Source organism: Muntiacus reevesi, chromosome 20 (genome assembly GCF_963930625.1).
Source record: "Muntiacus reevesi chromosome 20, mMunRee1.1, whole genome shotgun sequence".
Taxonomy (NCBI): Eukaryota; Metazoa; Chordata; class Mammalia; order Artiodactyla; family Cervidae; genus Muntiacus; species Muntiacus reevesi.
This window is the reverse complement of record NC_089268.1, coordinates 37,938,514-37,966,427: the sequence shown is the minus strand read 5'-3', so window position 1 is coordinate 37,966,427 and position 27,914 is coordinate 37,938,514. Positions and strand designations below refer to the sequence as shown.

Genomic DNA, 27,914 nt, shown 5'->3' with positions numbered 1-27,914 from the left:
CTTATTTTTTCATTTTCCTGTGTTTAGCATGTGGTGACTGATTGGTGGTAGAATAGAAACATGAAATGCTGAATTAATGACTTTTCAATAAACAATAGTTCTCAGAGGTGAACCCACGAACCTTGTATTGGCAATGAGCACAGGAAAGGAAACCTATTGGACCTGAAATTAAGTACAGATTGCCTGACTGGATTTATATGGCCAGTTCATCAGGGAAGGTAGCTTGTTATATCCAGATACACCTTGAAGACATGCCTGCTGTGTCTGAAGGGATAACCACTGTGGTGATCGGCCTCCTTTGTTTGCCACTGTTGAAACTGTGGAGAAGCTTTAACCCCTCAGACTCCTCCTTTCTATGCAGTGAAGACCACTTGCCTTACGGTAGCATTCTTTATTCTCGTGGATTGTCCAGTGTGCAATCATGTTTTTAGCTTTGTTGGTTAAAATCATATTCAGTCTTGTGATCCTGAGATTATACTCCAGTTACGTTGGATTTGAATGTCTCCCGATACCCCCAGTTACATATTTGAATATATCTGGATTATTTTTTAGGTTGATAAATCCTATCAAGACTGAAGAGTAACTTTATTTTCAACCTTTGGCAGCTCCTGGCCTAACTCTGCAAGTCCCAACAGCAGTCGTGTCTGGAGACAGTGGCACTGTTGGTGTAAACTTTCCTCTTTGACTGGTTGTTCCAAAACTTAGGAAGGACATTGTGGTTATTGACGCAGATCACAAACTTAGATCCTTAGCTGTTTTGTCTTAGATTATTTGCTGAGATATTTTTATGAGTTTCAGAGGGCTGTAGGCCTGCATGTAAATACTTAAAATAGCATCCTCTCACTTGAATATTTGAATGGAGACAATACTCATGTGCAGAGTAGTTTAGGCTGCTTGCTTTGCATAGAAGCAGCTGGTTTTGACCCTCTTTCCAGTACTGCTGTGAATAAGAGTTTTTAGGAGTGTTATCAGTAGACATTTAGAAATAAAAAAAAGTCAGATGTACATTTAAGAATACTTTTTCATGAAAGAGAATTTTGATTGAAGGCTTAGATATTCTATGATTATTTTTTATATAGATTAAGTGTCAATTTGCAGAAAGGATATAAGGAATAAGAGAAATGAACATGGAGAAGAAGCAATATTTCCTCCTTATCTGCTACTTTTAGAGAACTTTGCTTTTCTTGATAGATCCATGAATTTATTACTCTTCTGTTAGACTATGATTTTGTTCACGAGACTCAGGAAAACAAGAACTGTGAAGTATTAAATAGTGTTTCTACTTTGAAGACGTTCAACATAATTTAATCTTTGTCTTTCTGTGTTGTTTTACTTAAGAAACTTTTGCTCCAATGTTTATTATACAGTCAAAACTCAAGTTTAAGTTATGTTCTGAAATGTGAGACTCAAGGACCCAGGAGATCCTGGGTGCGCATCCCAGCTCCAGCACTAACCCCACAAAGTGTGGAACTCTGGGCCTCGACCATTGCATCTTCTTGAGTCTCATTTGTGAAATAATGATATTATGTCATCTTTATCTTCTGTTGTTGTTGTTCGGTCACTAAGTCTTGTCTGACTTTTTGCTACCGCCATGGACTGCAGCACACCAGGCTTCCCTGTCCTTCACTATCTCCCAGAGTTTGCTCAAACTCATGTCCATTAAGTCAGTGATGCCATCCAACCATCTCATCCTCTGTCGCCCCCTTCTCCCCCTGCCTTCACGCTTTCCCCACATCAGGGTCTTTTCCAACGAGTCAGCTCTTTGCTTCAGGGTCATCTCTTTGGTCTCCTGCATTGGTAGGAAGATTCTTTACCTTGCTGGGAAGCCCCTTATTTTCTATGATGCTATGAGTTTTAAGATTCTGTACAAATTATGTCTTTTGATGCTTGGCAGAAAAGAAGAAAAGGTTTCTTTGTCTTCTGTATTATTCAGATTAATGCTTTAGACAAGGATATATCTCTATTTCAATTTAGAAATAGGCTTCAGAAATATGAATGATTATATTGAATTAACTTTTCAATTTTCATTTTAATTGACATTTCAAGGCTATCTAAAATTTATAGTATTTTAGAATTTCTTAAAGTATTATTCTTGTCAGCATTCATATTTTGAAGGATAAGGCTTTAAAAAATATGTCTGTGCTAGGTACATTTCTAAATAAAAGAAATTTCAGGCTTTATTTCAGGCTTATTAACCTGAACAAAGTTCACTAAGCAAAAAGAACAGGATGTAAGAAAGGAATATTTAGAACAAGAACACTCTTTGAGAAATTGCATTAAAACTTTTGGTCACAGAGTGTAGCATCAATATTCCATAGCTGGGGTATGATTTTTGGCTTATAGTTCTGGTCTGCCTAGCATTTTAAAGCCAAATTCAACAAAAAGCATGAAATAATATTTTAAATAAATTATTTAAGCATCTCTATTTTGAACTTTTCTTCCTAATTTTCTGGTGTTCTGCTTACGCCCTAAAATCAGTCTTGGACTGTTGTTTCTTGACCTGGTCTAGTGTTGATAATGTCGGCAGAACACTTTCCCTGGGTTGTTGTATGTTGGTACTGTTTTCAAAAGTACATAATGAAGACCTTGAGGAAGTGCATATAAATGCTAACCATGATTATTACTGCTGTTATAGAATTGTTGGTAGTGATTTTATCTTTTTTGTTTTTCACACTAATATTTTTTAGCCTATGGGAGTTTTATACATTGCTAAAGAACCTTACAGTTTTGTACTCCACATCGTTAGAGACTGTCGCATCCATTATCATCAACCATCACTTTGGAATGCATTTCTAAAACCTACCCCCAATTTTATTCCCAGCCAGCCAGCCGAGTTGCATTTCCAGAGACTTGCTGGGCATTAGTGTCACCTCAGATCTGGTTTGTCCTATTTGAATTTCCTTCTGTCTTTACTGGGGCTTCCCGGTTGGCTCAGATGGTAGAGTCTGCCTGCAGTGCAGGAGACCCAGGTTTGATTCCTAGATCAGGAAGATCCCCAGGAGAAGGAAATGGCAACCTACTGCAGTAGTCTTGCCTGGAACATCCCACCGACAGAGGAACCTGGCGGGCTACAGTCAGAGAGTTCGACTGGGCTGAGCGACTATCACTTTCACTTTCTATCCTTATTACTCAGCTTCCGCTGATAGCTGGTGTTCTTTTGTATTTTCTTAGAGGAGGGATTTGCAGTCTCTGGCCTTTGGGCCAAATCTCACCTGCTGCTTGTTGCTAATAAAGTTTTATTGAAACAAACACACCCATTTAAGTACCGCGTCTATCTACTTTTACTCTTAAGATGACAGAGCTAAGCAGTTGCATCGGAAACCTGTGGTCACCAAAGCCTAAATTAATTCACTGTCTGGCTGTTTTTTAGAAAATGTTAATCCTTGCCTTAGTCTCAAAACCTTGGCACCACCTTTGATTCATCGTTAAGCTTTCCCAAGAGAACACGTCTCCTTTTAACTTCTTTTCTTTTCTTTCTTTTTTGGATCCTCCCTGTGTATTCAGGTCCTCATGTCCTTTTGCCTGGGGTACTCAATGCATTTCACCACCGCTTGGCTTCTTGTCCCCGTGCAGTTCATTTTGCACCTCGCCACCGTGGTCCTTTACTGAGTTTGGCTCCACTTGGTGTCCACTCTGCCACCAAAACTTAAAAAATTTCCCCACTGCCCACTAAGTTGGAGCCTGCGAAGCCTTTTTTTGTGAGGCTCCTTCCACAGTAAGCCCTATTCATCTCCTTTACACAGAAACTTTCTCTGTAATGAAATGCTTTCCCCCAGCGTTCTCTCTTCTTGCCTTTGTCCGTGCTGTAACAACTGCCTGAAGCTTTCTCTGCCTCCATTTCACCCTCTCCACTCCTGTGAGTGCATGCTCAGTTGTGTCTGACTCTTGGCGACCCTGTGGACTGCAGCCCACCAGGCTCCTCTGTCCGTGGGATTCTCCAGGCAGCAGGACTGCAGTGGGTTGCCATTTCCTCCTCTAGGGGATCTTCCTGACCCAGGCATTGAACCCGCTTCTCTTGCATCTCGTACATCGGCAGGCAGATTCTTTACTGCTGTGCCACTTGGCAAGCCCTCTCCACTGTTTTCTTGCTTTCAAATCCTCTCAGATTTTTTCATGAAGTTTTTTTACTGTCTTTTCCTATGTGCATATTCTTTGTCCCTCCATCATATGTTGCTTGTATATCTTTCTGTTGCCTAATGCTGTGATGTTGTTGTTCTTTTACTTCTTATCTGTTATAAACCAGAACCGTGTCAAGTACAAAGTACGTGTCTTCCTCTTACTGTGGCCCCTTAAACACTCACTGTCGTGACTTGTGTGGATACTCCTCAGTCGTGTCTGACTTTTTGCGACCCTATGCACTGTAGCCTGCCGGGCTTTTCTGTTCATGGAATTGTTTAGGCAAGAATACTGGAGTGGGTTGCCATTTTCTTCTCCATCATGTCTTAGTTGTACTTAATAATTAAGTAATTGAATCACATTATTGGAAGCCAGCTTTTTTTTTTGGGGAGGGTTTAATTTTTGGTGACCAGTCAGACCCTTACACATTTGGCAGTGAATCTAGATGCATAGCTGAAATTTTTGAAGAAGCCAGATATTATTCCATTGTATGTGTTATTAGTGTAAAGAATTTTGTCACAATGGGTTGATTTTTTTGTTCGTTTGTTTGATAAGGTATTTCGCATTTGCTACAAGAAAGCTATTTGTGTGTAATGGTGTGCTTGGTACTGATTTTTTTTTTTTTAAAGTAAAACTAAGTGGCAGAGCCAGGCGGTAATTCTCTTCGTTATGTTAAGAAATTTACCACAGTCACATTTCCTTGATTCTGTTAACAAGTTTTTTCATGATTCCAAGTGGGGAAGTTATACCAGAATATTCTAAGAAGTTATGGAAGCGAAGTGCTTATAGTTGCTGATAAACTAGTATTTTGTCCTCTGCCTGTTGGTTCATTTATCATTCTCTGCATACTTCGCAGCAGGTTTTGGGGTTGGCTGTTGGTCACATATAGCTGGCTCTGTTAATCCACTCCTTGCTCCCCCACGCCTTTTCAGGCTTTCAGTTCTGAATCTGTATACTTGAGAAAGTTGACAGAAACAAGGTGAGCCAGGTATAGAGACGTTTCACTTCACAGTGCGTAGCCTAAAGTTTCCACGTCTGGAAACGGGGCTGCTGATTCCTTTAGCTTTCTTGCTTGGTTTCAGAACCCTACGCATTGCCTGGAGCGGGCAGTCAGAAGCACATTTGGGTGTATAAATCACCATACCCGAGCAACCTGTGAAAAAAATATAGAGTATCACAGGTCCAAAACCCACATACTTGGAAAAGAATTGAAGATTTAAAATTTTAATGTAAAATAAGCAAAGAAGATGGATAATTTCCAGGAAGAGTTGTTAGCTCTGCTTGGTTTTCCACTGTCTTCTAGCAAAGCACCAGTATTTGCTGAATGCATACGTACCTAAACAAATGACTGACACCCTAACTCTCACCCACATCAAATATGTACCAGCTTCCTCCTAAGTAAAGAAATGCCTAATACAATAACCAGACATACGTAACTTCGAACCAGCATTTCCACTTGTTAGAATTTATGTTAGGGAAATAGACAACTTGGCATAGCTGTCGCACCTAGGTGTTTATAATCCAGGAATACTTTCTCAAATATTCAAAGATTATCTTATCTATCCATTCACATGTGTTTGTGCATGTATATGTGTACACATATCTATATGCATGTTTATTGTAAGATAATTTGTAATAGTGAAAAATTGGAAATACCCTAAATGCCTATCAGAACAAGGTTAGTTAAGCTATAGTATACCTACATTGTTATGTTTAAAAAGGATGAGATTCCACTCCTGGGTATATATCCAGGATATGTAAATACTAATTCAAAAAAATACATGCATCCCCAGTGTTCTTAGCAGCATTATTTACAATCGTGAAGATTAGGAAGCAAGCTAAGTGCCCATCAACAGATAAATGGATAGAGGAGATGTGGTATATATTAACTATACACACAGTGGGATATTATTCAGCCATAAAAAAGGACAGAATTGTGCCATTTGCACCAACAGGAATGGATTTGGAGGGCACTGTGCTTGATGAAGTAAGACAGAGGAAGACAAGTACTTGATGATACCACTTGTATGGGGAATCTAAAATATAAAAAAGCTAGTGAATTTAACAAAAAATAATAGACTCACAATGAAAACAAACTAGTGGTTACCAGTGGGAAGAAGGAAGATCAGGGTAAGGGATCAAGAGATACAAACTTAGGTATAAAATAAGTAAGTTATGAAGATTTATTATACAACATGGGGAATATACCCAATATTTTATAATAACTATAAGTGGAGTATAACCTTTAAAAACTGAATCACTATGTTGTGCACCTGTAACATATAATATTGTACTGTACTATCAACTGTATTATCGAATGTACTTCTATTAAAAAAAGTAGAATACAAAAAAAGGGATGAGGCTAATCTTTAGGTAAAGACACAAATGATAAACAAGGTGTATTGAATGGAAGTTGTAAAATAAAGTATTGAAATATTGTTTCATCTTTGTGTATTTATAGTGAACACAGGTGTATTTACACATCATACCTTCATCGAGAGGGATTGTCTAGACATAAGCATAAATAATCTGTAACTTGTAGACATCTCTGAGGAACAGAAGTGAGAAGCTGTGTGAATTCTCCAAAGAGAGGGGGATATTATACCTTTTGTTTCTTTTCTGTTCAACTTTTTAAATGTATATTTTACTTTTATACTAGACAAAAAGACTAGGAAATCATATAGTATGTTTTAGGAATATTTTCATTAATATTTAAAATAAATATAACTTATTTGAATGGCCAATGTCTGTCTGGAAAATGTGGCTTTCAGGAATGATTTATATCCTTGAGAATTCCACATAAGTAAAATTTTTTTGTTTTAGAATGAGGCGGTAATGAATGGTCTTACCAGATTGAACTGCCGTGGTGTCCTTTACGGTGTGATAAATAGGCGCCTAGTTCAGAAGTCATATTATAAACTATACTTTCTTGAAGCAGCTGTAAGAAAATCCTGTTTTGTGCTAGATGGGCTTGTTGAGTTCTAGGGAACTTGTGTGCACTAACATCAGAGTCCCAGGGTACACTTGTGAGGAAAAGAATTAACACTGTTCTCTCTTCTGCCTTTTAGAAAAGCTCAAGAGGAGAACAAGAAAATAGTGGTTGCTGGTTGTGTTCCTCAAGCCCAGCCTCGTCAGGATTACCTCAGAGGGCTGAGCATCATCGGGGTAAGCGCGCACCTGAGGGGACTATAGTCCCACACTGTTAAAACTTGTCATGGCCCCTTATTTTCTGTTTCCAGGTTATTTACAAGTTTGCTTACACTCCTGGCTGTCCTTCAGACACTTTCCCTATTGCTGTGAAAATTTTGTTATGTCTTTGTAACATTGAACCTAACATGGAAACAGGTTCTAGGTTCTCTCATTAAAACAACAACAACACAATAAAAAGCCACGGTATGGAATTTAGCTTCATTAATTATAACCTGGTCCATGTCTGCCTGTCTAGCGCTATCTCTTGCTGTTCCACAGCAAACAGATGCCTCTTTTGGAATGTCCCACTTCCGTCATAGTTGCCCCCCGAATCTCGGCTTCACCGTTGCGCTGTCTGTCTGTGCTGACCGCTCTGGACCAGCCTCGGCAATCCTGTCTCTTGGTTTCCCTTACTTATTATGCAGTTACCTTTCCTTTACTCTCTCAGCATTTCACAGAGTCGTAAGTTTGGAGTTACCTTGTATGATGTTTTGAATACCGCCCACCTCTCTTTGAATTATTAGCTCCACGCCAGCAGCTTTTCTGTCTTTTTTTTAAAGCTCTGACCGTGTTTCTCCAGCCTTTCCCACGGTGCCAGAGATACAGTAGGCAGTCTTTCGGTCAGCATTTGGTGCCTGAGTGAAAGAAGTCTTCCCGCTGTAGTCTCATGGTCGGCGTACCCCTCTCCCCGTTGGGCAGTGAGCTCTCTGAAGCCGGGAGACGACGGCCTCCTGTCTCTGTGGCCATCACTGTTCACACGTGCCCAGAGGTGGTTAGCATTCGGATGGTTGTTGACCAGATGTTGGCGCTTCATCCTTTCCACCATTCTACTACAACTGTACTCACTGTACTCAGTGATGATCTTCTTTTAAAGAGGTTTCATAGTTTAAAAAATATATAAAAATATTACATGCTGATAGAAAAGACTATGTATAAAATCACCATCTGGACTGAGACTCATTGGATTTTTTTTTCTTTGATGTACTGTTGATAGGTTCTTATACTGTATTCTCAGTGTAATGAACTTGTTTTCTACTGTGAAGTTCTTGCCCCACTGGCAAATTTAATAATCTTTGAACAAACATTCTCCTGTTAAACAAACAGAACCTGAATGTTTGGGAACTTTAGTTTGTTTTTACCACTTGTCTGTTTACATTTTGATTTCTCTTGGTTTAAGGAATGAACTGAATATGGACTCCTGAGTTATCTTTTCATGTCAAACTAGCTTTCTCCATAAACATGATCCTGCTGTGTTAGGGAAATAGAAAACTAGTCAGAATGCTGTTTTAGAGACAAGTGTGGTAAAAGCTTGGAATTCATTTTTGAGTTTATCTCAAGGAATTAACTTCCCAGAATAGTAGAATTTCTGCAGTATGGCAGAAGCCTCCCTGTTTGCATTATAGGAACATTCCCCAGAACTCTACTATGTGTTATGAAGAGTTCAGTGTATGTGAGGATCTTGGAGAGATTCTCAAGATGTTGTAAGAGAGGATGCCAGTGCTGGGAGACAGTTTTCAGAGATGATGTAACTCAAGGATGTGGCAGTAAAAATTTTTCCCCATTTAACCTAGCATGCTTTGTGTTCTGTCTCCTTGTCTCATTTTATTACCTTTAAAATTCTTTAGATTTATTTAGTTTCTTTATAATTAGAGAAATAATGTTTGAAAAAAGTGAATAGAAAGAAAATTCATGATCCTCTCACCCTAACAATACTTATAACTTTGTTTCTTCTCTTCAGGGGCTTCCCTGATGGCTCAGATGGTAAAGAATATGCCTGCAATGTGGGAGACCTGGGTTCAGTCTCTGGGTTGGGAAGATCCCCTGAAGAAGGGAATGACTACTCACTCTAGTATTCTTGCCTGGAGAATTCCATGCATAGAGGAACCTGGAGGGCTACAGTCCATGGGGTTGCATAGAGTCAGACATGACTGAGCAACTAACACTTTTACTTTCATCCTCTTCAGACTTTTTTTAACCTCTGCAGAGTTTACTTAATTGCAATGTCAGAACTATTTTGTGTCCTTGTTTTTCTATGAGATTTTATCCCGTGAACTCTATAACCATTTTAAGTCCTGTGTTAATATTCTACTGAAGGATATACCACAAGTTACTTAACTGTTCTTAATTTGTTGGATATAAGTAATTTTCTAATTTTTGGAAAATATACATAATACAATAATGCTCATCAAGGGCTTTCTATCTTAAGATCAGCATATTGTGAAAAGTTTCGAAAAGTAGAATTGCTCTATCAATAACAACATTTCAGAGTGGTAATATAATTATATCATTAGTAATACTACTAAAGTATAATATTGTTCTCTGTCAACATCTTTTTACACAGCATTTGTATATTGTGGCAGCTATATGACATCTGTCATAACTGACTATGTATAAAAACCGTGTCCAGGAGAATGGAAATCTTAAAAAAAAAAAAAATGGAGCAGGAAACCAGTGTCATTTATAATTGGCATTTGGAGAGATCATTTCTGAATAGGGCTTCCCTGATGGCTCAGTGGTAAAGAATCCACCTACCAAGCAGGAGATACTGGTTTGATGCCTGGGTGAGGAAGATTCCTGGAGAAGGAGATAGCAACCTACTCCATATTCTTGCCTGGAAAATCCCATGGACAGAGGAGCCTGGCAGGCTACAGTCCATGGGGTTGCAAAGAGTCAGATACAACTTAGCGACTAAAAACCAACAGCAGTAGTTGTTGAATAGAACAGAAACAGTGGTTTCTGAATTGAATTGTTGAACTGCTACAAAATAAAAAACCCTCTGAAATATGGTGAGTTATAGTCACGTAAAGAAACAAATTATATTGGTTTACCAATTCTGAAGTGTAAAACAATATGAAGATGTTTAAATTCAGTGATTTGGGAAACTGTTTTTAGGAGGATATTTAGAATTGTATTAAACAGTTAATTTACAGACTGTGTGAAAACTGTTATTCATTCTCAGTATTTCCCTCACAGTGTTTCCATGATGGAGGCATTAATAGAGATGAAAGGAAGACCAGCTGTAACTATGTCCTATGCTTCCACCTCCTGCTAAGATTTGTCTTTGTTTCCCCACAATCCAGGGAGGGTGGTCTGCTCTGTTGACCAAGTGATTGAAATAAAAAAGCTTTAGATCGTGAGCAAGGTACTTATGACAACCCCGGGGTTAAAAAGACATTCTGTCCCATGTTTGCAAGTGCTCCTGAAGTAAGCATTTAAGAGGATGTTTACTAAGGAAGAATGATATTTGTTACCGTTGGAACATGCTAATTTCCACCCATATCAACCTTGAGAAATGGGGCATTTCCATCAGCAGACGAATGGATAAGGAAGCTATGGTACATATACACAATGGAATATTACTCAGCCATTAAAAAGAATTCATTTGAATCAGTTCTAATGAGATGGATGAAACTGGAGCCCATTAAACAGAGTGAAGTAAACCAGAAAGATAAACACCAATACAGTATACTAACACATATACATGGAATTTAAAAAGATGGTAATTATAACCCTATATGCAAAACAGAAAAAGAGACACAGATGTAGAGAACAGACTTTTGGACTCTGTGGGAGAAGACGAGGGTGGGATGTCCTGAGAGAATAGCATTGAAACAAGTATTATTATAGTATTATCAAGGGTGAAACAGATCACCAGCCCACGTGGGATGCATGAGACAAGTGCTCGGGGCTGGTGCACTGGGAAGACCCAGAGGGATGGGATGGGGAGGGAGGCAGGAGGGGGGACCGGGATGGGGAACACATGTAAATCCATGGCTGATTCATGTCAATGTATGGAAAAAACCATTACAATAAAATAAATAAATAAATAAACATTTATTTTTAATTGCAAAAAAAAAGAAATGGGGCATTTAATTTGTTTCCATAATCAGAGATGGCAATGTGGTGGGGGCACATAGTAATTGGTGATTTGATGCCTGCGCTTTATAATATCATGTCTTGCATGCCCTCTGAATCCAGTTGTGATTAATATTATCTGTGTGGGATAGAGAAAGAGGACAGAATATCAAAACCAGAAGTAATACCTATCAACCTCTGGGTCCAGAAGTACTGGCTTCGGTGGCAGTAATCTTTAGACTTCTCCCATCCTGGTTTTTTCCTTACAGTAGGAGAAGAGAAAGGACAGGTTTGAAAACATATATGTGTTGGATAAAAAGATCTTTTTTTACCATAACTCTTTCCCTAATGTGATTAAATGAAGTTTATATGTAGAATATAAATTTATAATAAATTTATAGGTAATCAGTGAAGAATCAAGATCTTTTCCATTTTTAAGGGATCTTGAAACATTTTACCTTACCTTGAAAACTGTTACTTCTCTTTTGACAAATACTTATAGTTAACTATTCACCTTGCAATTAGTTTTCATGCAATGCCACCTTTTTTTTTTTTTTTTTTTAAATCCCTGCTCTTAATTGTTTACATTGGTTACTCTGTGCCTAGCTGTAGGTAGTTCCAAGACTGTGTGACTGCTCTATTGAATGCTATTTTTCTTCTCTTTGTTCATTTTTTGGCATGAAAGTTGCTTTTAAATTAGTCAGCCAGAAAGGATGTTCTCTTTTAAAGTTTGGTAGCAGGAAAGAATAGCAGACATCAGAGCTCTGAAAGCCAGACTTTAAATCCCAGGGTTGCCACATCATTCTTTCTTCTATTCAGCTAGTACTTACCAAGTACCTACTGAGTGCTAGCTACTGTTCCAGGTGCAAGGGATGCAGTGGCTTATAAAATCAACAGAGATCCTTGTCCCCACAGAGCTTACATTCCAGTTCTTGGGGAGAGAAATCTGGTTTGAGCCCAGAACATCTTCAGCCTTCTGGAGGATTTGGTGGGATGGGTGCCTAGGCAACAGGGAGATTGGTGAAGTGGGAATTTCTTTGTAAGGGTCAGATGCAAATACACATTGTGTCCATCAGCTGGGAGTTCTGTTAGAAAAGACAGCTGAAATAGTATTTATTTACTTGAGTTCTTCCTGAGGTGGTGTTACTCCTCAATTCTTAGAGCAGTCATTATTGATAGGCATGATGTTTATTAAGAAGGTTGGTTTTTATTCTGTTACGAGAAAGCGGGCTTACAGAACTATACATTTTGTGTAGTTTTTTGTGCTCGTAGACAAAGACTTGCATCTGAACTTGGCTAGGTGTTGGCTCATTAGCCTTGTCTTTGTATAACATCTCTAGAAATACTAAATAACTCAATTAATAAACAGGTTGTAACATTTTAAAACATGCAATTCAAAATGGAATATACAGTTGGATGTTGAAAATTTGTGATAGAACTTCCTGATGTGCCAGCTGTGAGCCCTGCAGGCAGGTGCATATTTTCTTTGGAGAAATGAACAAAAATGTGCTTTAACACAGGTGTCCACTTATCTCAGGGACTATTACCACGTTGATTTGCAGTGGTTTAAACATTTTTTCAGGCAGGCTACTCTAATCCTGAAGAGTCAGACAGCATGATGACTGTTTCATATATGAATACTAATTTTGAAAATTATGTGTGTAAATAAAGGAGCATTTGAAAGAGGATATGTTTTAGAATATTTCTATGGTATTCTGTATTCCAACAGGTGAATTCATGAAATGAAACAATGTCCCAGTAACAGTGGCATCGATAGTGAGGGCAAAACTTGAGAAACTATTCTTCTATTTTTTTCTACTTCATGTCATTTAATATTTCTTCTTGTCATATTTCTTCCTTTTTTTTTAACCTTTAGTTATCAAAATGACAGCATTGGAACAGAATGACATGTAGATTTAAAAGCCCATTCATCTTTGTGCCTTCCTAGATCTATTGTTTTTAGTTTTTTGGGGGCCTCTGTGTATATGTGTACATATTTTTCACCTACTGAATTATATAAGAGGAGGTCTAGCATATTACGATTCAGGTTTCGTGTCCCTGGCCCACTGCTTGTTAGCTGTGTGACCTTGTTCAAGTTACTCAACCTCTCTGTGCCTCAATTTCTTCATCTATAGCATGGAGAATAATAATAGAACCTAACTCTGGATTTTGTAAGGGTTAAAGTATCTAATAAATGTAATGTGCTTAGCATGGTCCCTGGCACATCACTAGTGCTCTGTATTAGCTTTTTAAATTATTTAATTCTCTTACTAGGAGGATTAACACTGAGTACAGCTATGTGCCTAAAATGAAGCTATTTGCTAGAGATACAGAACTGAATAAAATTTGTTCCCTAAAGACAGTGAAATCTGAAGAAATCATGTAATCATGTAATCATGATTACACAAGTAGTCATGATAAATGCACAAAAGGATACAGTCTGGTGGCCACACAGAGGTTAAAGTCATTCTTGACTTGAGTTTCAAAGGTTGAGTAGTGGTTTGATGAATGGAGGAAGGAGTGAGGGCTTTTGAGCAGAAGGCTCATATCTAAGGAAAGGCATGTGTGCTTAAGAGTACCGTGGAGGTAGAAGGAATATCAAGAAGTGTATCCTGATTTGAGTATAACTTGGAGCCACTAGCTTTAAGAGGTGTGGTTTGAAGTATTGCAGACTAGTGATAAATAGAGTGGAAAGAGGAGTTCAATGTAGTGCTTAAGTCAGAATCAGCATGACTGGGTGAAAGATGGGGGTAGGAGTTAGATAGTATGAAAAGGTGTTACAAGCAGTATAATCTGGTGGCTATTTCTATATACCCTTTGTTCATTATTTTAAACTCTTCTTCTATGTTATTAGTACTAACTTTTCTCTTTTATGTAAGATTTATTGAGATAGAATTAACATGTAATGAAATCACCATTGAATTTTATGTGGAACATTTCCATTGCACTGGAAAGTTCTCTTATATCCTCCACCCCCCACCCTCAACAAATGTAAACAGGGTCCCTAGAAATCATATTTCGGATTTCTGTCCATACAGTTTTGCCTTTTTCAGAATGTCACATAAATAAAATTATAAGCATAGCTCAGAGATAACAGTGGGTTTGATTTTAGACCACTCCAATAAGGCAAACATCACAATAAAGCAAGTCACATGATTTTTTTTTTTTGCTTTTCAAATGCATATAAATGTTATGTTTACACCATATTATAGTCTCTTGTAGCTCAGTTGGTAACGAATCTGCCTGCAATGCAGGAGACCTGGGTTCGATCCCTGGGTTGGGAAGACGCCCTGGAGAAGGAAATGGCAACCTACTCCGGTATTCTTGCCTGGGAAATCCCATGGATGGAGGAGCCTGGCAGGCTGCAGTCCACGGGGTTGCAAGAGTGGGACACGACTTGGTGACTGAACCACCACCACCACAGTCTCCTAAGTGCGCAATAGCACTGTATCTAAGAAATACATTCATACCTTAATTTTAAATGCTTTGTTGCTAAAAATGCTGTGATCTGAGTCTTCAGTGAGTCATAATCTTTTTGGGAGTGGAGGGTCTTAATCTCAGTGTTGATGGCTGCTGACTAATCAGAGTGGTGGTGGCTGAAGGTTGGGGTGGCTGTGGCAATTTCTTAAAATAAGGCAGCAATGAAGTTTGCTTCATTGATTGATTCTCCTTTCCATGAATGATTTCTCTGTGGCCTGCCATGCTATTTGATAGCATTTTGCCTACAAGAAGAACTCTCAAAATTAGTCAGTTCTGTCAGATCCTGCTGCTGCTTTATCAGCTAAGTTTATGTAGTATTCTAAAGCCTTTTTTGTCATTTCAGTAGTCAATTAAGTTTGCTGTCTTACATGGGCACAGTTCATGGTGCCCAAAAATAGTTACAGGAGTGACATTAAAGGTCACTTATCTCAGATCACCATAACAAATATAATAGTGAAAAAGTTGAAAATATGGTGAGGATTACCTAAATGTGACAGAGAGATAGAAAGTGAGCAAATGCTAGAGGAAAAATAGTGCCAAAAGACTTCTTCAATACAGAGTTTCCATAAACCTTCAGTTTAAAACCCTCAGTATTTGGAAAGTGCGATAGTACACGCAGTGCCTTTGTATATGTTACTTTGTGTTTTCACTTAGCATAATTCATTGCGTTCATACACGTTGTGGTCAATAGTTCTTTACTTTTTATTGTATGGAGTTGCTTCACTATATGGATGGACCACAGTTTGTCTATCCGTTCAGCTAGTTGATGGAAAAGTTGTGTTGTTTGCAGTTTGGGGCTCTGAAGAGTAAAACTGCTGTCGACATTTGTGCACAGTCTGTGTGTGTTTGCATTCTCTTGGGTGAGTACCTTGGAATGATACTGGTTGGTCATGTAGTTAGCATTTGCTCAGCCTTTTAAAAATTGCCAAAGTGTTTTCCAAAACAGCTGTACTGTTTTACATTTCTACCAGCAGTTCAGTAGCTTCACCTCTTGACCAGAGCTTGGTACTGCCAGTTTAATTTTAGCAGTTGTAGTAGGAGATTAGTATTAATAGTATCTCGTTGTGGTTTTAATTTGCTTTTCTCTGTTGGCTAGTGATGCTGACTGTATTTTTTGTGATTATTTGCTATCCATATATCTGTAATAGAACATTTGGATTTTTTTTTTTAATCACCTTCTCTTTTGGTGACCTTGAGTTAGGGAAGTGTTCTTAGATAGGACGCAGACACAGACACACAGACACACACACACACACACACACACACAGACACACACAGAGCACCGTTTTTTAGGACAGGAAGGAAAAGAAATGAATAAATCGGACTTTTCAAAAGTACTGTTAAGATGAAAAGATAAGTCACAAACTGGAGAAAATATTTCCAAAACACATATCTCCTAAAGGGTTTATATCCAGAATATATGAAGGACTCCTACAACTCAATAGCAGGGAATCAACCTATTTTAACATGGGGAAAATGTGTGTGTGTGTCTTTTAATCATTATTTTTTATTGCCTTTTAAAATATTGATATTGTGGAAGCTTGGAATTTGAGGGAGAAGGGAATGAGTGGGTAATATCTCCTGTGGTTTCAAACTTTTAAATTTCTGTTTCCAGGATCTAGGAACAAGTCTGATAAAATATGTATATTTTTCTCTTTTAACCTCCCCCCACCCTTTTTTTTTTTTTTAAAGAATGAAAGGGATTTGTTCAACTCTTCAATCTGTTTGCAGTTTACCATGGTGAACACTTACAAGGTCCAGAAAGCCAGGGATTTTTTTGCTGTTATTTTACAGCTTTACATATTTTACATTATTTTCTATACTTAGTGCCTGGCTCAGTAAATATTTGTTGAGTGGATATTCGTTAAATATCAAGTATGCATTTATGTTTTTCCATATTGTTCTCAGTTTTATCAGCAGCATTTATTTTTAAAATTTCTTTTCCTCCTTCGATGCTAACTCTTATCATGTTTGTTTCTTAATTAGTGTATGAGTTTTGTATGTCCCTTAACAAATTACCATAAACATGGTTGCTTAAAATAACACTTTTATTATCTTATGCTTCTGGAGATGAGTTGGATTTGGGTTTTGCTGGGTTAAACTAGGTGTTGATAGGATTGCATTCCTTCCTGGAGTCTCTAGCTGGGGGTCTTCTTCCTTGGTCTCTCCAACTTTTAGCAGCACCACGTTCTTTGACTTGTGGCCCCTTCTTCCATTATTACAGCCAGTAATGCTGTCTTTCTCTCTGCACCTTCCTCTAGCATTGCCTCTCATCTCCTGAGATGGGAAAGATTCTTTGCTTTTAAGGACTTCACTTTTTAGGGACTAGATTGGGTCCCTTTGCCTAATCCAGGTTAATCTCATCATCTCAAAGTCTTTAATCATACCTGCAAAGTCCTTTTGCCTTGGAAGGTAACTTACTCTCCCTGCTAGGGATCATGACTGGAACATGTTTGAGAGACCATTATTCTGCCTATTGCATGGAAATTATTTATTGATGATTTACATCCCTAATGTATATGTCTGTCTGAATTCTAATAGTACTGTTTTTTTCAACTTTAGTATTACTTTAAAAATAATTTTTTACTTTATAACATGTCCTATTATTTAACATGGCCATAATATTCTAATGTTCCAGAGAATGTTTCTTTATATAATTGAGTTTAGTGTGTTGATTAGCTGCTTAAGGTTTCTCTCTCTTGCCCCCAGAAGTTTTATAGGTATTTTAATTGGATTTAAGAGGGAAAAGTTCCTGGTACCGATCCCCATTTTGTTGGCATCCATCTAGGCTGGCTTCATCTTTCACTTAGTAATTTTTATCTCAGTGTTCGTCACTCACTGGTACCATTCAGGTAGAAAGCATGCTTTCAGTGGTGTGTGGAATGTGTTGTCACATAACTTTTGATGAAAGGGCAATTTCTACCACTGGGGAAGAATTTTTCTCAATGAAGAGATGAAAGGAGATCATGTACTGGCAGATGAGTTTTTTTTTTTTTTTCCTTAAAGTTAAACCACATGTAGCGTCAAATGCTCTTTTGTGTAATTCATGAGTAAACTTGTTCAGGGACTTGTGAATTCAAAAAATTTTACTCCAGTAGAGTTAACTAGTGACTACTCTGGACTTCCCCAAATTTAAGAGATTTGGAAATTGAGTTCTCTTCCAATAGCATTTATAGAGATAGGGACTTTCCTTAACAGCTTAAAGAAAAATTTTTTTAAAGAGAAAAATTTTTGTTTTTAACCATGAAGTCAGTATTGAATTTTAACCTGTCAAATGCTGATTATTGGATCAAACTCCCATTATGGTAAGAGTGAAAAATCTGAATATATACTTAATGGAAAAGGCTTTTCATAGTATAGTTAATCACAGAAAAAGAAAAGCATTTTTTTTTTTTCCTTTCAAAGGTTGATAGAATTTTTAGGTGGTTTTAAAGTTTTGGTCTGATATTGCTTAATTAGAATAAAATGTCAGATTGTCCTAGTTTATTTATGTACAGGCAGGGTTACGAGTGCTAATGAGAGAGAGTCTCTATGTTGATGTGTATCTATAGTGTATGACCTTTGTTACTTCTGAAAGGATCTGAAGTGTCTTGGGATAAAATCAAGAGATAGTGAAACCCCAGCCAGATTCATGCAAGTATAAAAAGACCCACACCAAGTAATAGAGAAATATGGATGAAAAGTAGTCCTTGCACATTTTCGATAGTATTATCCTGAGCGATGCTGTTGAGATTGTTCTGTTAATTCTTCAGTGACTTCTTCAGCAGGTAGAATAAAATCTGATCGGCACATCATGAGTCGCAAGGACTTCCATAGGCTCCCTCCTGTGATTATCTCACTTCATTGCCTACCACGGCGCCCCTCCTTCACCATGGCTTCCGTCTCTCTTCCTCTGTGTCTGTGTGTGATCTCCCCCCTGGAGGTTCAGGCTGGTGTTCCTGGCGTATGGCTCAGGTCCCAGCGTTAATACTGCCTGTCCAGAAGTTGGCCTGGACCGCTGTAAAAACTGCCCTCTCCTCCTCCAGTCACTCCCACATTTTGCTTTCTTCATAGGGTCTGCATGATAGGAAATGAACATGTTGTGTTGTTTAGCTGTTTATCTCCCCCAACCAGAAGCAAGGACTTAGTGTTTTTCGCCATTAGTTCCTGGGTTCCTAGAACAGTCATCGTGCTTGGTTGGTGCTTAATAGATACAGCAGAGGTGATTTGTGGATGAGCATTTGGGGGGATAGTTGTTGTCCGGGTTCACTTGAAAGTTCAAGTTCAGTTGGATAGCATTTTGTGATTATTTAGTAATGACGTCTGCATATAAAGGAAAAGGGAAATTCGAGAAACCTGCCCCCCTCGGTGCCGTTTCTAGATAAGATTTACTAAGGCTCAGTTCAGTTCAGTTGCTCAGTTGTGTCTGACTCTGTGACCCTGTGGACTGTAGCACGCCAGGCTTCCCTGTCCATCACCCACTCCCGGAGCTTGCTCAAACTCATGTCCATCGAGTCGGTGATGCCATCCAACCATCTCATCCTCTGTCATCCCCTTCTTCTCCTGCCTTCAATCTTTCCCAGCATCAGGGTCTTTTCAAGACTACTTGGTAAGAATTTAGCAGGATACCTTCACGCGTTAGTTCCCTCAGCCTAGGAAATAGTGGTAAGTATCTACTGCCGAGGGATGTTGTGAGGGTTAAAAGTGATGGTGCATGTGGCATGTTAGTACAGAGCCTGGGGCAAGGTAATTGCTCATTATTACTAGTCATTAATTTATCTAGTTGCTGGTTGTTGAGAACAAAGGATGCTTCATGCACATACTAAAGCTGTATCTCTGACTGCAGGACGGTTTCACCCTCTTCCTGGTCTGTGCTTTTATTTTAGCCTGATTGGCAAAATTGTGTTTGAGGTGTGTGTTAGTTTCCTGGGGCCGCCTTTATCAAGGCAAACCGGGTGGCTGTCTTAGCCATACTGCAGTTGCCAATAACCACAGGTGTATATTTGAATGAATTAAAATTAGAATTCAGTTCCTCAGTCACAGTTAGCCAGGTTTCAAGCAGGCAGTAACTACGTGTGACTAATGGCTGCCATGTTGGGCAGCCCCACATGTAAACGTTTCCCTCTTTGTAGAAAGGTCTATTAGAGAGCACTGCTCCAAAGAATTAGGAAACAGACTAGGTCTTTTATTTGCTTTGGGTAACTTTGTATAGTTTTATTTCTTGAATATATGTTGCATTATAAATTTGGAGTAGTTCATAATAGCTGAAAAAATATTTTTATGGGCTTCTTTTAAAAGTTCTGAAGCAGAATGACTCATTAATGTTATTTATGAATTGTTTATTCACCAACTCTTTTCTTCATTGTCAAGAACATATGGAGTCAGTAATAGAACATACTGCATGTCTTTTTTTCCCCCTTGTATATTTATAACGAAGTGCCTGAAGGACACAAGATACTGTTTTATTTATTTTATTTGAATTATATGCCTGAGACTAAGCTCTTGTGTATTCAGGGCTACAATTTATAGTATTAATTAAGAACAGCTTTCTTTTTCTCCCCGGAATGAATTCAATATATTCTTCATTATTATATGTGAATCTTGAGTTTGTTTTCATTCATGATTGTTTTTTTCTTCTCTCCCTGCCTCCCACCCTGTGCTTTTTGCCTCTTGACCTTTCCTTCTTCCATTTAATTCCCCCTCCCCTGACTTCTCTTTCTTCACTGGCTCCTCTTCTTTCTTTTTTTCTCCCACTGCTTCCTCCAGTAACCTCCTTACTAGAAATGGAAATGACACAATATTCTCTTTAAAGCATTTAATGAACTTCTCCCCTGCTTTTTTGTAATCAAATGCTTCCTCCCTCCTTTTCCTTAAAGATACATACAACAGCTTTTTAAAGATACAATTGGAACATCATACTACCTTCCATTTAAAGTGTGTAATTCCATGGTTTTTGGTATATTCACAGAATTATGTGCCCATCACCACAATCAGTTTTTAAATATTTTCATCACTTCAAAAAGAAACACAATACAATTGGACATCATATTACCTTCCATTTAAAGTGTGTAATTCCATGGTTTTTAGTATATTCACAGAGTTATGTGCCCATCACCACAATCAGTTTTTAAATATTTTCATCACTTCAAAAAGAAACACAATACTCCTTAGCAGTGGCTCTCTGTTTTCCCCCACCCATCTTAGGCAATCACTCGTGTACTTTGACTCTCAAGGTTTCCCTGTTATGGTTATTTCGTTTGCTTAGAATCGGACAATATTTTTTCTTCCTCTGGCCTCTTTCCTTTAGCATAATGTTTTTAACATTATTAATACTTCATTTCCTTTTATGGTTTAATGATACTTTGTTGTATGCATAATACCAGATTTTGTTTATCTGTTCATCAGAAACTGGGAGTTGGGTTGTTTCTACCTTTTGCATATTATGAATAATGCTGTGACTGTGTACAAGTTTTTTGTGTGGACATATGTTTTCATTTCTCTTGGGTATCCACCTAGAATTGGAATTGTTGGATCATATTGTTTAGTGGTTTGAGGATCTGCTAGACTGGTTCCCAAAGCAGCAGCTTGATTTTATTACATTCCTACTAGAAGCATGTGATGAGGGTTCCAATTTCTCCGTATCCTGGCCCACACTTGTTACTGTCTGTCTTTTTTATAATAGCCATCCTAATGAATATGAAGTAGTATTTCATTATGATAAAATATGTGTAACATAAAATTTGCTGTCTTAGCCAATTTTAAGTGTGCAGTTTGGTGGCAATAAGTGCATTCACTCTGCTGTGTAACCATCACCACCATCCATCTCCAGAACGTCTTCATCTTTCCAAACTGAAAATCCGTGCACATTAAACAATAGCTTTCCACTTCCTCCATTGTGGTTTTGATTTGCATTCTTTGGTTGGCTAATGATGTTGAACGTCCTTTCATGTGTTTATTGGCCATGTGTATATCTTCTTGGAGAAGTGTCTGTTCAGATCTTTTGCCCATTTTTAAGTGGCTTCTTTATCTTTTTACTGCGTTGGAATAGTGCTTTATATAGTCTAGATTCAAGTCTCTTCTCAGGTATATGATTTACAAAAATTTTCTTCCATTTTCTATGTTTTGTTATTTTCTGGGTACTGTCTTTTGACATACCAAGAGGTTTTAATTTTCATGTTCAGTTTGCCTTTTTCCTTTCGTCGCTCATACTTTTGATTTAATAGTAAGAAACCGTTGTCTTATGCACAGTTCATTTAGCTTTATGGCTGTGTCTTCTTCTAAATTTTACAGTTTTAGCTTACCTCCAACTTTTCAGCTGTTCCTTCCATGTGCTATTCTGACTCTTCTCTAGAGATCCTGCTTCTTCTTGAGTCCATTAGTTATGAGATTGGGTGCAGTACTCCGTTTGAACTGCTATACTCCAAATGCATAAGAAAGAATTTTTGTTTTGGTTCCATTATTGAATTATTTCATATTGTGCTTCTTTTATGCTGCCTTCATCCTCAACTGGTGTGCCGGTTGTTCCCCTACACTGGCTGGGAAAGCTGACCAGCTCTTCCTTCGTTGTCCTACCCGTGTTTCTCACATTGTGGGCAATCTTGAGTGTCCATATGGAATGTCTTGCCAACATTCTAACCTTCCTTCCTTCTCACCTCCAGTGGCTATCACTTTTATCCTTTTCCAGCAAATTGTTCTCATGACAAGATCTTGCTATTCTTCAAAAATGCTAAATGCTTATACCTGTCCTCTATCGTCACCTGCTGTTCTCTTTTTCTTCTTTCTCTCTCTCCCTGCCCTCTCTCGCTCTTACCCATCCTCCTTTCTTTCTTTGCATTCTCCAATGCCCAGCCACTTTGTTTCTCCTTCCTGGCTCTGCTCTCCACCCTGTCCTTGAAGTATCATCTTCTCCAACAGGCATAGTTAGTTAGTCCCTTTTTTCTGTATCCTTCATGTCCATCCTGTAAATCTCTCCATGCTCTTCCCTCAGCCTTTTGAACCTTCCTCACACATGTTGTCGCTCAGTTACTAAGTTGTCTGCAACCCCATGAACCGCAGCACGCCAGGCTTCCCTGTCCTTCACTGTCTCCCCGAGTTTGCTCGGACTCATTGTTCATCACATATGTTAGATGTTCAATAAATGCTGAGTGAATGAATGAATGATAGAATGAACAAACCTTGGATCAATTAATTTAACTGTTCAGTTCCTGCAGAAGAACTGCTGGGCCCTGAGAAAAATGACACCTATACAAGGAGTCCCTGTTAGAAGTTCATGGTGTCTCAATACCATGTTTCAACTGGGGCCTCAGTACTTTGGCAATTTTTATGTATTTCTAGTCTTTACTTCTTTTAACAGGTACTAAACCTTTTAACACGTATTTTAAACATCCACTGTGTTCTTATTTAACAATATTCTTTCTCTCTCATAGCAGATGAACTTCTGTTTCATGTAGGAAGTTGAGGCCAACAGATGGGAATCTTGCTTAGTATTCTCTGGCTTCTACAAGAATAATAACATCTGTTTTCATGCTTCCTTCCTAACCCCCTGTTTCCGAAGAGGATGACTTGGTCCCTCTCCCATGCTGGGCTTGTGTCTCTACTAGTGTTTTGGATCTTACTCTCTCTACCTCCTGAAGGACCTAGCTCTATTAGTTACTTCTTCTGTCTCCATTTCTTTTTTCCCTATGCCTTTTCTCTATTTAGCATGTATACTTTAAAAAAGGAAAGAAAGAAGGAAAAAAGGATTAATACATTAACACATATATACTCAATTATTTTTTTTAAGCTACAGGCATCCTCTTTCTCTTTTTTTCTACTTGGCTTTTAGTAAGCATCATCTAAATTAGCTGTCACCATTTTCTTATGATTCATGATTAATGAACTGTTTCTCCTGGGTTAATTGACGCTCTTATTGTTAAATCAGGCATACTCACTCTAGTCTTATGTTACTTGTTACCTCTGAAACGTTTGACACTGTTGGCTACTTCTTCCTTTTTGAACTCTCTGCTATCTCAGCTTTGATCACAGTCTATTAATATAAGGAAGCCATGTGGATTTCTTTTATAACCAAGCTCAATGGTTCTGGTGGTTCTAGGTGGACACATCCGTCTCCAGTTAGGTAGGTTTGTTGAGGAGTGAAGATCTAACTTTGAGATTTACTTTGCCTTTGACAATTTCCCAGCAATTATTGTTAGCACCGCCATCATGCTAGGCTGAGTGATCGCAGGTGGAGCTGGCTTCAGTGTGTTCTCACACCTCTTCCCTTATTTCCTATAAGGCACTGAGGCCAAAAGAATGTTTCAAGGAGATTTAATAAAGTGTTTTTAAAAGGTTCTTCTTGTTTCAGTTGGGTTTATTGTGACGTTTTTGTATAATAATGAAAGATGAATAACAGAAATGTTCATCAATAGGGGAATGTGTGGATTGTTGCTGTTGTCCAGTTGCTAAACTACATCTGACTCTTTGTGACCCCATGGATGGCAGCACGCCACACTTCCTTGTCCTTCACTGTCTCCCTGAGTTTGCTCAAGCTCATGTCCATCGAGTCGGTGATGCCATCCAGCCATCTCATCCTCTGTTGCCCCCTTGTCTTCTTACCCTCTATCTTGCCCAGCATCAAGGTTTTTTTCCAGTGAGTCGACTCTTCACATCAGGTGGCCAAAGTATTCAGAGCCTCAGCTTCAGCATCAGTCCTTCCAGTGAACATTTAGACTTGTTTGCCTTTAGGATTGACTGGTTTGATCTCCTTGCTGTCCAAGGGACTCTCTAGAGTCTTCTCCAGCACCACAGTTCAAAAACATCAATTCTTCAGCACTGAGCCGCCTTTATGGTCCATCTCTCACATCCATACATGATTACTACAAAAATCATAGCTTTGACTATACAGACCTTTGTTGAAAAAGTAATGTCTCTGGTTTTTATTTTAGTACACTGTCTAGGTTTGTCATAACTTTTCTTGCAAGGAGCAAGCGTCTTTTAATTTCATGGCTGCAGTCACCATTTGCAGTGATTTTGGAGCCCAAGGGAATGAAATCTGTTACTGTTTCCACTTTTACGACATCTATTGGCCACAAAGTGATGAGACCAGATGCCGTGATCTTCCTTTTTTGAATGTTGACTTTTAAGCCAGCTTTTTCACTCTCCTCTTTCACCCTCATCAAGAGACTCTAGTTCCTCTTCGCTTTCCACATTATGTTATATCCATACATAGGATAATAGGCACTAGAAAAATGAATGAAGTAGATCTAGGTGTATTGATGATGTCTAGAAAAAAAAAATCAAGGTGCAGTTCTGTTACTTTATCTGTCATCTATCTCATAATTTCTAAGGGGGGAAAAATACTACGGAACAGAACTATGTATAAATGTTTAACAGTTGGTATCTACTCATCAGACCATTTTGAGTGATTTCATCTAAGGAGTGGAAATGGAGAGTGTTACAAATTACTTTATTTCTCTTTAATATTTCTGCTTTGTAATAGAACAATAATGATTTTGAGGATTTTAAATGTAGAAAAAAATATCAGCTTATGACCTATTCTTACTTGTCTGACTCTCCTTCTTCTTGCTTCTTGGGCTACAATCTTTGCTTGTTTTCATTTTCCTTCCAAACTCTAGCCACTCTTCTGAATCCCCTTAGTGGGCTTCTATCTTAATCCTGTTTATCCCGCAAGAGTCACCTTTGGTTCCCACTAAGCATTGCTGGATTACTCAGACATCTTTTATTATTAATGCCTTCCCTCTGTGTTCCCATGGCACCCTGGGAAATCTTTAGTCACTGGTGTCTGGAGCAGGAGCCGTTATTTGATTTTGTATTCCATGGACTTGAGAGGAGTACTCAGCACATGGTAGAAATTCATTAAAAGAGGTTTCAGTGTTAAAATAATAAAGCATCAAATTTGAAGTAGATCTTCTTAATACCAGCAAGTCCTTTTTTGTAGGTTGTCATATTATGCTATTTTCCTTGAAGCTCTGTGTGAAGATACATGTTTTAATTAAACTACAGTTTATATCTCAGGATGTGCTGAGTCTATATTTGATAGGCTATTCTAATTGAACTCCAGGCAGTTTATTTAAATGTAATATGATTTCTTTAATTATAATTGTAGGGTGGCGAGTGATAATTTCATACTTCATTGTAACGTGAAACAATATGGAGTATTTTTATACTATCTTCAAATGCTATAATTAAAGAAGACCTGCATTTATGTGTTTCAAAATGTGTTCTCTTGACCCAAGTAGAAGGATAAACAAAAATTAACGTTTCTTTTGCATGTATATTGCTTGCCTGACAATTTGTTTTCTTTTTAGGTTCAACAGATAGATCGTGTAGTAGAAGTTGTGGAGGAAACAATTAAAGGTAAATGCTGAAAGTGAGATAATGTGTATATTGTTTGAACTGTATCATAGATGAAGTAGATCTAAGTGAATTGATGATGTATAGAAAAAAATCAAGAGACAGATCTGTTACTTTATCTGTCACCTATCTCGTAGTTTGTAAGGGGAAAAAAACACTATGGAACAACTATGGATAAATGGTTAACACTTGGTATCTACTCATCAAACCATAAAATGATTTCATCTGAGGAGTAGTATTAGGGGGTGTTATGAGTGGGGTAATGTATATGTTTGAAATATATCATGAAGGTACTATACTTAGTTAACGCTTGTTAAGAATTTTTATGAAAGTTATTGTTGGACAAATATCATAAAATTTTGTCCTTGCTTGCTTCATGCATTGACCAGTCCAATATGGGAGGCATATGTTTGGTTGGCTTATAAATCGCATTTTTATTTTAGTGTAAAATAGACTTAATTTGAATCTGAAATCAGGAAGACAGGATTTAATCTTAAAATAAGGAAATGGCTTTATTTGCTCTTTTTTCAGTTTTATTGAGGAACAATTGATATTGTTTGTTTGTTTTTATATCATGTTATTTGTTGTAGTTATTTCCTCTGAAAGTACTGTTAAAAGTAGTACTCAATTTTGATTTCTCTTCTGTATGTAATTTTTGTAGTTACACCAGAAAATGGATTATCCTTTGACTGTTTTATTAGCCAGTATTCTTTGAAATAATTCTTATTGAAGCCACTGAGGAATAAACCATTCCTAATTCTGTGAATTAATTTGTAAATATTTATAGTCTACTTCTGTTAGATTAGTACAAATGAAAACTGATAATATGATATTAAAATATTAAGTGAATTGAGATTCTCACTTAAAATTTCAACAATCTTTCTAGTAAATGCAAATTTTGTGTTTTTGTTTTTTTTTTTTTTAAAGTCTGCTTCCACAAAGTTGAGATTTTTAGCCACATACTTTTCCTGCTGGATTGTACTTACCACCTTCCACATGCTGTTGTTCATTAACTTTGAATCTTTAATTCACTGTTGCTGTTGAGTTGCTAAGTTGTGTCTGACTCTTTGTGACCTTGTTGACTGCAGCATGCCAGGCTCCTCTACCCCCACTCTCTCCTGGAGTTTGCTCAAATTCATCTCCATTGAGTCAGTGATGCTATTTAACCATCTCATCCTCTGCTGGCCCCTTCTTTGTCTTTGATCTTTCTCAGCATCAGGGTCTTTTCCATTGAGTTACCTGTCCGTGTCAGGTGGCCAAAGTATTGAAGCTTCAGCTTCATCAACAGTCCTTCCAATGAATATTCAGGGTTGTCTGCCTTTAGGATTAACTGGTTTAATCTCCTTGCTGTCCAAGGAACTCATAAGAGTCTTCTCCAGCACCACAATTCCAAGGCATCAATTCTTGGGCACTCAGCCTTCTTTATGGTCCAGATTTATATGATTTATTAGGTGACCACAGAATATGAGAATTTTAGACTTATATATTAGTCTTCTTGAAATTCTGAGAAGTAGTATCAGGATTAAAACTTCGTAGCAGTGATAATGTTGAAACTTTTTTTTCAAAGCATACCACAACGCAATCTTTTAAGGTTTAGAAGTACTAACATTTATTGTGCACTTACAGAATGACAGGCACTATACTAAGTATGGAGTAAACCATTTCAGTATTTTGCAACAGTGCTGTGAAGTGGGTACATCTGTTTTCCTCGGTTTTCAGAAGAGAAAGTTTGGACACAGGGGTATACAGGTAGTAAATGGCGGAGTTGGAATCTGAATCTAAGCATTATGACTGTGATACCCCTGCTTTTAAATTTGCCACTCCATTCACACTATACTATGACTGCTCTGCTCTCTCCTGGTTGAGAATCACTACCTTAACAGTTGTTCAATTGAGCTTCTGAAAGTAGTGTTTCAGAATGCTTGAGGATCCTATTGTTTGTC

At 37.9% G+C, this 27,914-nt stretch overlaps 1 protein-coding gene across 4 annotated transcripts in view; it reads left to right on the top strand.

Moving 5' to 3' along the window:
- Nucleotides 1–27,914, top strand: part of CDKAL1 (CDK5 regulatory subunit associated protein 1 like 1) — a 576,202-nt gene that overhangs the window by 152,606 nt on the left and 395,682 nt on the right. For all 4 annotated transcript variants that reach the window (XM_065912374.1, XM_065912378.1, XM_065912376.1 and 1 more), the window contains 2 exons: nucleotides 7,185–7,281; nucleotides 25,926–25,974. In XM_065912374.1, the coding sequence (XP_065768446.1) occupies nucleotides 7,185–7,281; nucleotides 25,926–25,974 (146 nt within the window). The remainder of the gene's footprint in view (nucleotides 1–7,184; nucleotides 7,282–25,925; nucleotides 25,975–27,914) is intronic.